The sequence below is a fragment of the Pezoporus occidentalis genome, unplaced genomic scaffold (assembly GCF_034315485.1).
Source record: "Pezoporus occidentalis ecotype Australia unplaced genomic scaffold, CSIRO_AGI_Poc_V1 ctg45, whole genome shotgun sequence".
Taxonomy (NCBI): domain Eukaryota; kingdom Metazoa; phylum Chordata; class Aves; order Psittaciformes; family Psittacidae; genus Pezoporus; species Pezoporus occidentalis.
Window position 1 is genome coordinate 2592090 of NW_026915780.1, and position 11734 is coordinate 2603823.

The 11734-nt window shown below is 41.6% G+C and overlaps 1 protein-coding gene across 1 annotated transcript; it reads left to right on the forward strand.

The window, feature by feature from the left end:
- The first annotated feature begins 2018 nt into the window (after positions 1–2018).
- Positions 2019–11268, forward strand: CLRN3 (clarin 3). Its single transcript, XM_062635242.1, has 3 exons — positions 2019–2347; positions 8309–8488; positions 10919–11268. Exons 1-3 carry the CDS (start codon positions 2119–2121, stop codon positions 11191–11193), a joined length of 684 nt encoding a protein of 227 aa, XP_062491226.1. The 5' UTR covers positions 2019–2118; the 3' UTR covers positions 11194–11268.
- Positions 11269–11734: the final 466 nt, after the last annotated feature.

Below are 11734 nucleotides of genomic sequence, written 5' to 3' on the forward strand. Positions count from 1 at the left end.
TTTAGTGGTTTAAAAGGTCTGGGTACTCAGTTCATTTAAACTGGGTTCTCTCAACTCTGCCAAAGCAGGACCACTAAGCAGCAGCTGAAAACTTACTCCTTCAAAGTTAGTAACAGGTAAAACATCTTAAATATATATATTTTTAAACATTTAATTCTTAAATCTATCTATTTTTAAATGTATTTCATGGGGACAAGTGGCACAACTGATGGCACAGGGCTGATTGATTGATAGCAGGTTTTACTTCGGTTTATTAATTTATATCCATGGACTATAAATACTTGGACTGTGCTCTTTGTGTGCAACTAAACAGTGAATGGAATTATTGGATTAATAAACCCAGTCTAATAATGCTCACACACATTACTATGGTTAAAATTTAACTGAAGGACAGGACAGAAAATGAGAGGCAGGTCTCTTGCTTCTTCTTTCTTTAGAAGGGCTGAAAAGCTTCCCTTTGCTTTTCAGTGGTTAAATCATATATTGACAGATTTCCACCGTGTTATATATGTTTATTACAGATATGAAGCATATAAATCATTTATGCATAAAATGTATAATTTTTGAAGCAATGACATCAAAAATATCATTAAAGTCCAATTTAATTGGAAAAAAAAAAAACAAAAAATACACAAAACCACACCATATAAAAGACCATAAATAAAATCGATTGATTTCAAATGTGATTACTGCTTTAAAGTTTTGAATCAAGAAATCATACTAGTAGACTTGCAGTATGATAACACTGTATTACAGAGTGGGCAAGGTTGGATGGGGCTTGGAGCAAGCTGCTCTAGTGGAAGGTGTCCCTGCCCATGGCAGGGGTTGGAGCTGGATGAGCTTTAAGGTCCCTTCCAACACAAACCAGTCCATGATTCTATGATTGTCATTTCAGATTCATAAAACCTCAATCTCCCAATGTCTTTCCAGTGCAAACCAGGCAAATTTCAGGAATACAGCTCAACAGGTTTATTTGGCAGCACAATTAAACCAGACTGCTTTCTAAAGGTTGATTAAAAAACCTCTGGATGCAGATGCATGGGTTCAATATAACATGGAAAAATGACATCTGATTAATGGAAATAAAAGCGTGTGGAATCTCTGTTACTTTACCCTGATGACAGATTATTAATTTATGCTTCAGATTCCACCCACACCGAATGGGGTCCTGAGTGCCTAATTTACCTAAATTCGTGTCATTTGGCTTCTGCCTTAATAGTAAGCAATGCGTGTTCTGTCTGATATCCTATTGTCACTGCCTTTTGTCTTTGTATAGGTCAATTTGGGCAGAAAATAAGAATATATTCTCTTCCTTCAGTCCAGAATAGATTTTTATCAGTATTGCTCCTTTTATGTATCCACTGCTTCATTGAAATGAATCCCTATTCAGGGCATTTTATTCCTCCCGGTCAAAAAAAAACAGGTCAAACAAAGTAAGGAATTATTGGTAAAAATATGTGGAATTTAATAAAGAATTATAAATCTTTTTTAGAAAATAATCTATTGACGGTAAATAGCACCTCCTTATCCCCCCAAAAAAGCCAAGAGCTACATAGTGTTTTCCCAATATAAAGAACGTAACAGAGACCATAAAGGAGACAGCTGTTAAGATGGGAATTTGAACAGAGAAGGAACATTTATCGCTCTTTCCCATAACCCATCAGATACAGATGTGATATAGATGTAGGAATGATTATTTCCAGCCTATTTTCAGGAGAAAAAGTGAGAACAGGCCAGAAAATCCTTTTAGGGTGTAAAGACCCTTGCAGGAAGCAAGAAGGAGAGCTGGAACCTACCGAGGTCAAGCTCTAGCTGTGTCTCCAGATCCACGATCTGAAAAGCCATGGTTTGGCAGGACAGCCATAAATCCTCTGCCGACGATCCCTCCCGGCCTTTGCCAGGCTGGATTTGTTGTAACTATGGCAACACCTTTTCTCCAGACCAAAGTTCAATGGTTTTACATTTTTATGACCACTGCTGTTCGATTAAAGTTCACCGGGGTAGCTCCGTGCCAGCACAGAGAGCAGAGCACTGATAGCGAGGAAGAGGAAGCAACCTCATGCTAAGGAGGACTAAAGAGAGTAAAACACCCTGATCTGGTGGGAAAGCTCTGCCAAAATGCCATCCAGGACAAAAACAGCCATGTTTGGCTCTGCTTTTTTCACCTGCCTTTGCTCCTTCGTGGTGATTTGCGTTGTGTTGGCGAGCCAGCACTGGATGAGTAGCGAGGTTCGCTTTTTGGGCACCAACTCCAGCACCACCGTAAGCCTCACCTATGGACTTTTTAGCGGTACCTGTGCACAGTCTGTCGATGCAGGACTTCAGCTTTCATCGAAGACGTTCAAAGGTGAGTGGTGGTGCACCTGGAAATGGATGGTGGCTTCTTGCTCATGCAGGTGGCAGATGTAGAAACCACAGCTCATTCTTGTGTGGATCTGTAGCTATAATGCTTTAAGTGAGAGCAAGAGTAGCTGTGTCTGATGGGCATTCAAGTGGTATAAAACAAGGCCCCTGAAAACAAAGAAATGCTGCTGCATTCTTGCCAATAGCAATTCTTCAGACTACCTGTGATCTCGAAACAAGGGAAAAAGACGAAATAAGAACTTCATGTAAAATTGACTGGAATTTTCAGAAGCTGTCAGTGATGAAGAGAAAAGCAACACTCACCGGGTTATTAAAGGATTACAAATGTACTTCACCTTCCATTGCTTTTTAAGATTTCACTATGTTAAATTGTTTGATTTAAAGCACTTTGCCACCTACTATCAAATTAGCATCATTTTTATAGAAGGTTCTATGAGGTTGCTGAGGGAAAAGAACATGTAAAACAATAATTTACAGAGATAGAGTGCTCATACATGTGCTGGGCGTACGCGTTAATCACAATATTCCTTCAAGAGCATCTCATTCCAGTTTTAAGCTACATTATCAAACTTAACCATTTGGTTAGTATTTTCAAAAGGTATGCTTGCTCCTGTCTCTTTTTCTTAGGTTAGACTGGATTACAACAGAGCTTGTCATCTTTTATAAGGCCTTTCTTCCCCCACTCAATGTGTGGTATTCAGTCCTTGTTACCGTGACTGAGACGAGATTTGGAAACAAGGTTATTAGAACATTTCAGCAACCGTCCAGTAGATTCAAATGAAACTCTATCTTATGTTGATGGGCAACAGACCTTACTTTTTGTGCATCTTCGGTTCTTGGTGTTGATCCTCAATGGTAGAATTGTTATAGAAGAAAATGAATAAAAGTGGTCAAATAATTAAGGAGGATGGAAGAATGGAGAGATAAGTGAAGAGAGATATAGGAGTATTATACGGGAATAAAACAAAGTTAAAAATAATGGGAAGAGCAGAAAGGGCTTTACCTAGAAAGTGCCCCATCCCTGGCAGTGTTCAAGGCCAGGCTGGACACAGGGGCTTGGAGCAAGCTGCTCTAGTGGAAGGGGTCCCTGCCCATGGCAGGGGTTGGAACTGGGTGAGCTTTAAGGTCCCTTCCAACACAGACCAGGCGGGGATTCTGTGATGAAAGTTAGGATGAGCATGAAAAATCTAGTACAAGAAGCAAAGTGAAACAGAAACAAGAAATTACTCATACCAAGTACAAATCACAGGCTCAGTACTGGTTTCACTCAGTTCAGCAAAGATTTACTTACCTCTATGCACAAGTAGCCCTACTTATGTGAAGACAAGCAGTCACAAAGCCCAAAGGCAGGTAAGCCCGAAAGCTGTTGCAAGGATCAAGGATTTATCTTCCTGCCTGACCAAGCGCAAAGTAATAACGCTGATACGCACATGTGAAAGTGCAAAAAGCCATTCAGAAGAAGCCTAATGAAAGTTTAGAAGAGAAGGTCAAACCGTTTCAAAACACGACGTGTACTATAAGAAATGTTCTTTTCTTGTAGGCTGCTGCAAGATGTCCCACCACAGAGAAGTCCCCAAGGTAGAGCACAGCAGATCTATGGATGGTTCCTATCTCCAAGCTCTTTTCCAACTCAGTTTAGTACAGAAAGCGTATGTGTACAAACAGGAACCCACATTCCCACAGTAGCAAAGCTGAACCATGCAAGCCAGTTCCAATGCTAACAGTTATGTTGTTATGAAAAACATGAGCACATCAGCGTTGATAGCAAAACATACAGCATGTATTAAGTTCATTATAGAACAAATGCGAAATCACAGGTCAAACCAGATTATTTGCAATCAGATCGGAATAATCAAAGTCATTTTTAGAAAGGTCAATATGCATCTATAAAAATAGTTTATATAAGGTTATATCTCCCCATGGCAGTTGGCTCAAGCCCCAGATCTTGCACCATGTGGGCAGACTTGTGTTGGTTTTAACAGGGCTCCTGTGAAACCAGGAGAGCTGATTGCAGGGCAAGAATGGAGTGTGGCAGGTATCTGGGGCATGCGCCTTCCCTTTGCTTGCACAGCAGCTAGGATAGCTCAAACCCAGGGCGTGGGAGCTACCATCAGGTAGATTTTAATTGCAATTAATGACAAGCAGTCACAGACCACTTACATCAGGAAAGGATTTCAGGTTTATGTACGATCTATGTGCATCTTATAGAATCACAGAATGTTTTGCATTGGAAGGGACCTTAAAGCTCATCCAGCTCCAACCCCTGTCACAGGCAGGGATACCTTCCACTAGAGCAGCTTGCTCCAAGCCCCTGTGTCCAACCTGGCCTTGAACACTGCCAGGGATGGGGCAGCCACAGCTTCTCTGGTCAACCCAAATCTTGGTGGTGATCGTCGTGGTTTTTCCCCCACTAAATTTAGGCTTTTGTGCTTATCATTTATAAAACATGATCTCAGTTCTCACATATCCATTTAGGCATGAACACAACAAGTGAGCTTCAGGAGTCACTGGTTGCTTTGAACAGCTGCTAAATGAAAGTCATGCTTTACGAATAATCTAAATACGGATTTGCCCACATCCCTCACTAGTTGAGTTGGGCATATATCCAAGGTGAAATGAACTGATTTAACATTAATTCTTAGGCTTTATACAATGCATGATTGCCACAAATTAAGTATGATTCTGTACATTCTTGAAATAGGAAAAATACTTCATAGCACTGCATACATACTAGTTTTTAAACTCAAATAATCACGACCTCCTAAGAGAGTGGAAGTTTTGGTGCTGCTCAAATGGCTTTGTCGTATTTGGGAGTGAGAATAGGAGAATGGGAATCATGAAAGAGTAAATAAAACATGATGGCTTGGGGATATAGATTACGTGTTAGCAATAGCCCTGGTTAGCTTTTATTAGTGGCCATACAAAAGGAGATTATCAACACATAGTCTTTACAAAGACCATAGCTTATTCTTTTGGAAATCACAACATTAAAGGACATACCTGAGTGTAAAGATGAAAGAAAAACAAAGGAACAAGGCTTCTGCAAGTGTACAGTCATGAGATGCCTACTCAGGGTAGCCTCCTAACAGACTGCCATGAATGATCATAATAGAGCAATAAATCAAAGCGACTGCTTCAGAAGCTCTGGGGATGAGCAGAATGAGCTGGCAGAATGTAAAAGTTGTTAAATAACCTAAATCCTTAGAGTCTTCATTAGCTGCTTTAGTGATTTATCTTAGAAAGGACCCACCTATGAATGTCATAGTCTGTAAAAGAGCCTAAGCTTTGCTTGTTTACAAGTCAAACACGCAAACATTGTGAGCAAGCTGCAGGAAGAGGCACACCCAGAGAGCGCTGTAACATCAGCATTCATCCACGTGTTGGCAACCAGCGAGACCAACAACACTCGAGGAAGTCCTTGAGATTTGCTATAGCAGAGAGGAATCTGTTCATTTAGCTTTTAAAATACATGAAAAATGCTTGGAAATCGCTGGGACTTCATTATTGTTGTCATTGGTTTCCAGATGTGCTGTGGAAGCTCCTGGAAAGTAGAAAGCTGAGCTCTACTTTGGGCGGTTTTGTTTGGTTTTGGGAGGTTTGGCTTTGTTTCTAAATGAACAATTCATTGTGTATCATAAGTGATTGTAGACCTCCTAAAAGGTGCCAGAGCAGCACTGCTTAGAATACGCTTCCAGGCTGGCAACTGGACATCAATCACAATCAGTTCAGTAAAAGTCTGCAAAATTCTATCCATCCATCCAAGAGCTAAAGATGAAAAGGCAATAAACAGTAAGGAAGAATCGGAAAATTAAGGGGAGACCTTGGCAAAAGCAAAACCTTCTGCTTTCATTGTGGAATTAGGTTGTTTTATAGCGATACAGAGGTTATCCAGCTGTGGGCTACTACGAATCCCATTCAATAGATCAGCTACCGTGGAATCCTTCAGTTTGCACAGACTCCTTTGTTTAGGAAAACAGCATTTCTGTTAAACCTTTACTCTTGTGCTGTTGCAGGTGTGCTTACAGCCAGAGTCTGCCCGAATAACCTCCCCTGAACTGCAGATCATGGTCAGAGATAGACAAGCTCAGTCAGGGGGTGCAGTAGGTACAGCCAGGCAATTGTGGAGATGTTCTGAGTGAACAGAATAAGTGAGGCTGCCAGAGGGAAATTACACAAACCTGTCTGATTCAGCTCTAGATTTATTTCTTGAGCTAGGCAATGCCCAAGCAGTAAAGCTGCTTAAGTATAAGTGCATGCTGCAACGAGCATCGTTCTCCCTTCCATTTAATTGAGTGATGTCTCCTGAATGCCTGTTTTTCCTATTCTCCTAGGACAATGGCTTAAATTTACAACTGATTTCCATAACACATCCTTACCTGCCATTTTCCTCAAACAAAAATCAACTTCTACCAGCAATATTATACAAATGAGAGAGAAGCTCTCCATTTATTTCCAGTAGCTCCTTTTGTTATTATTTTCTTTTTATGGGGCTTTCACTATTTTTCTTGCCATGATTTCTCCAGTTTATGCTCTAACTGAATACTTTGAAGTAATGGCTTTGTAATAAAAGCTACAGAGAAAAGAAGTTTTCCTATGGATGGCTGTCTATCACAACACCCATTTGAATAGAGCTTGAAAACGTTGTCATACTTGTTACAGGGTAAGGCAGCCACAGGCACGTTATAGCTGCCTTTTCAAGCTTTAAATTAAAAGGAGAATAATATATTTCAAAGCAGCTGTACTGCAATTACAATTTGAGTATATTGCACTCACTTAGCAGCATCATATCAAATACCTACAAGGATTTAGGCAAAAACAATAAACTGATTACAATCCTGGAGGGATTGACTATGTGCCTATATATATATATATGTATATATATATATACACATAGCCATCCACACCTATAGCTACAGAAACTATAGCATGCAATAATCTATGTGTATTAACTGTAGTTAGCTAAAGGAGAGGTGCCAGGATGCTCAGCTCCTGGACACGTGGCCTCAGTCTTGAGAGTTGGAACCCAAGGGCAGGGCTGAGCCCACATACACCCATTGCCAAGCCCAGGGCCACCAGCCCCTTGGGACCCACAGTGCTCTGTGCACCCAGTCCTCCCAGTGAAAACAAAGCAGGAGCTGCTCCTCGCTTTCAAAAGAATGAAGCAAATACCGCCTGCACCTATTCTTTTTCTGCAGGACGTGGAGACACACGTATCTAATCAGGATACAAACATCAGCTCCACCATGCCTCACCTGCCCATAAAGCACAGAATCCTGGAATGGTTTGGGTTGGAAGGGACCTGAAAGCTCATCCAGTTCCAACGTCCTGTCATAGGCAGGGACACCTTCCATTAGGCCAAGTTGCTCCAAGCCCCATCCAACCTGGCTTTGACCATGCTTAGTTACATTTGTCCTACAAATTCAGGCTAAAGGCTTTACTGGACTTTTAGAAGCTGTTCCCCTTGTCAGGTTTATTCCATATGAGGGGGACTGCTGCTATGTTAGAAGGAAATAATCTGCAATTGGAGCCAAGTTTTAGAAAGGCACCTGTACAAGTTACCAGGCATCTCAGGAGCTATGGGCAGAGGAATACCTGGTTTTCTGACCTGATTTAAGTGTAAGATTTCTGTCTGGCCATGTCAAGAGGAAAGGTTTACAGGAGTATTACAGAATAGGAGTTTCCTACCCAACCAGTGCTCAGGAAGTTTGTGCGTGCCTGCAAGATGTTCAGCCATGCACTTATTTCATCCTAATGTACCTTCATCCCATTATGGATTTGGGTTCAAGTGCTATGTCCAAACCTACTGTTCCTTCTACATCCCGATCTCTACAGATCAGCTGCTATTAGCTTTTAATTACAGCCATGTCAGTAAGCCATCAGTTCTTCTGAGCCCACCAGACTGTGCTGGAAGGCAGATTATCAGTGCTAATCCATTGTATTTCAGTTGCAGATAACCTGAGCAGCACCAGTGCAAAAAGCATGATCACAGCTATTATTGTGATCCTGGTCCTCAGTTTACTGAGTTCCCTCCTGAGCTCTGGATTTACCTGCACTAACGCTGTCAGTAATCCCTACCAGACCTTTCTGGGACCTATTGGAGTCTATACCTGGAATTCCTTATGTGGTGAGTAACGCATCCCATGGTGACCACTTTCTGCCCACCATATGGATGAATATTGAACAGTTATCAGTTCCAAGATTATTAAATACAGAGGGGTTGCAACTTGATGATTTTAAGGTCCTTTCCAACCCTAACTATTCTATGATTCTATGTGTGAAAGGAAGCACTTGGAAAAGTATTTAGTTTAGGTGGGTTTGTTTTTTAACTGCCTCTGCTGGGATACCTGGAAACTGTCTTTGAAGTACCAGTAAAACAGTATTATTTACTTGAAGTGGCACCATCAATCAGTAGGAATCAGGGTTCACCAGCAGCAAAAATGGAAATGAAAAAGCCCCAAACAGGTACAGCATCATTTAATGCATGATGCACGTTGAGAAGAATAAGACAACAAATACATAATGAAACTGTAAAAGAAAAGTATGCACTAGATGAGATTACACTGCAGTCTGTAACCTCTTTAAGACTTTACGTCATTATTTTATGGTATTTGTAGCATGTTTGTTACTGGGTTACCTACGTATCAAATCGAGCCTCTAAGGTCTAATCCACAGGGTGGACTTTAGCTTCGTTTCTGACACGTGTTGAGTCAAACACATCTGCAGCAGCATTAACACAGGGATTTGGTAGTTAGGAGGACTGAGTCATCGTAAAATTTCTTTCCTTCTCTAATATAGCACTTTCACAGATCAAAATCAGCTTTAACACTCCCTAAGCAGAGAAAATAAAAGGTAGAGACACAGAGCTATTGGAGATGTGAACCCTATCAAACAGGCCCCTGGAGGTGTAACCCCCCATTCACCCAGGAATGCTCCCAATTCGCCTTCCTACCCTCTTCACCTTGCTATGGTAATGACTCCAGCTCTCACACTCAATTTGAATCAAGCAGATTTTGTGTTCCTCTTATAATAGGTTCACGCTAGGAAAACTTTCTTCGGAGACGTCCGATTACAGAGTACTTCAGTGTGAATATCCTATCCTTCAAAAGCTAGTCAGGACTGAAGATACTTCACTGGTGGAGCTGGAGCTTGCTCTCCTTGGAGCAGCATCCTGTGCTTCGGCCACACTCTGTGAGCTGCCTTTGCCAAAACCACACCTTGGTGAAAGGGAATCATACAAATAAATGTAGTCTTCATGACAGCAAGTGCAAGTGGGGGTGTGAAACCCAGCCCTTTCTCTCCAACCATGGCTAACACAGCATTCAAAGGTAGATGCTGGAACAGCTGTGGATGCCTTGAACACAGTGAAAATGGTGTGAAAAAGCCCAAGTTTAACAATCAGTCAACTTTTGACACAAGCAGATGAGCAAGTTTCTCGTTTGCCAAGCCCAGCACCCATTACACAGCCTGAACCTGCAAGCTTTGATCTGAAATGAAAGGAGCATGGGCACGCCAAAGTAAATATTAGTGAGAAAGTAAACCCCCAAATGCGTTGACTGAGGACTGTGGTTACTTTTTACTGCCCTATAAGTGCTATGACCTGGAAGCCTATTTTGCCCTGGGCCCATCTTTATAAGAATTCATGCATCATTTGATGTGTGAGTGTATCTTGAAGGCTCCTAATTCTCCTGCCAGATGGCATGAAAGTCCAGTGTCCTCCTGAATAAAAACCCTGAACCTGTTTCAGCATGAACATGTGCAGGAGAGTGAACCTGGAGGGGAAGGAATACACATCTTCTCACCAATGGTCAGAGATTATGCCTGCACTATGAAAGTAGATATTGGAAAGCATTATTTAGCTAAACATCAAAGTAACCAAACTTTTATCATCATCATATATTTCTATGGCCACATGGGATATTCAGAAGGTTATAGGAAGTAGATCCAGGACATAGAATCCCAGACTGTTTTGTGCTGGAAAGGACCTTAAAGCTTATCCAGTTCCAACCCCCTGCCACGGGCAGGGACGCCTTCCACTAGAGCAGTTGCATCTCATTTTGGCTCCTCACAGTGTCACTGAATAATTTGGGTTGGAAATAACATGAGGTCTCTAAGTTTAAGCTCTTGAGCCAAGCTGGGCCATCCCTGCATGCAGACCAGGCTGCTCAGGGTTTATCCAGTTGTGATAATACGCACTCCACAGATTTGGGCTTGTATCAAATAGGCATTCTGGAAATCACCCAAGGGGTGAATACATTGTACTCCTCAGCACTAAATTCAGTGCAAAACAATTGCATTGAATGGCCTTATCTAAGAACAGTCAATAAGAACCCATTCATTTTAGCAGAAATTATAGTTGCCATTGTGAAAACACCCAGCAGCTAATATTACGTGGGACAAACGTTCTTTAAATGCCCTCCTATTTTACTAATGGAAAACTCTAGATTAATCTTTGTCCTACTCCAGGTATTCTAACCAATTCAAGTTGACTGTTTACAAGTAGCTACATAAGTATTACTACAGCTTCACCTCTAACATTTGTATTTATGTTTTCTAGGAATCTTCACACTTATGGCCATGATACTTTTCCCTGTGAGCATAGAAGAAAGCATCTTGTCCGTCAAATTGGCCCAAGGATGCTTTGCTTTTCTGCAGACACATGTGGGATCGGAGCACACATATGGATATTCATACTGGATCATGCTGCTCATCATTTTTCTGAACATTGCTTCTATCATCATCATATATTTCTATGACCATGCGAGATATTCGAAGAAAAAAGAACAGGAAAGACCCATTGAAAATGCACCAAAAGATGTCATTCTCTTTTAGGGATACCACTGAAAAGAGTGTCAAGGAAAATGACTATTTAACACAGACAGTTGTGGCTGATCATTTCCATTCAAATTGAATCATGCGCATACTTCAGTTAACAAAACAGCTTACTGTGTCTTCAGTGCAATTTGATTTTATCCTTATGCTGGGTATTAGTGTCATACTAATATGTTTCCATTGGTAAACATGCTGCCTACACACCTCTGAGTAGATATGGACCAGAGGGCACAATGCCAGCGCTGTCCCATAGGAATGGACCTCGAGCACCTCATGGCTCTGCTCTTCCCCAGAGGGACCACTGGAAGGGTTTCTCCTCTCCGTACCACTGCTACCACCTTCCCAAGAGGACTGCTGCCTTCTTGCCCATGCAGTGCAGAAGGGTGGGTTCCCACTTCTGCCTTCTGGATCGTTCTGGACCAGATCTGTGGTGGCTGACCTGGCTCTCTGCAGGGATGCACCAACATCTCCACGCCATGAATTTGCTTCTGCTTTGCCCTTGGTGTTTGAATGGGAAGGACAGAGACATTGTTTGGGTTGT

Bases quoted from the DNA above. Each gene is read 5' to 3' on its own strand.
- CLRN3 (XM_062635242.1), top strand. From the start codon at position 2,119: ATGCCATCCAGGACAAAAACAGCCATGTTTGGCTCTGCTTTTTTCACC. The intron at 2,348-8,308 runs GTGAGTGGTGGT...ATTGTATTTCAG, and splicing joins TTCATCGAAGACGTTCAAAG to TTGCAGATAACCTGAGCAGC. The intron at 8,489-10,918 runs GTGAGTAACGCA...TATGTTTTCTAG, and splicing joins TACCTGGAATTCCTTATGTG to GAATCTTCACACTTATGGCC.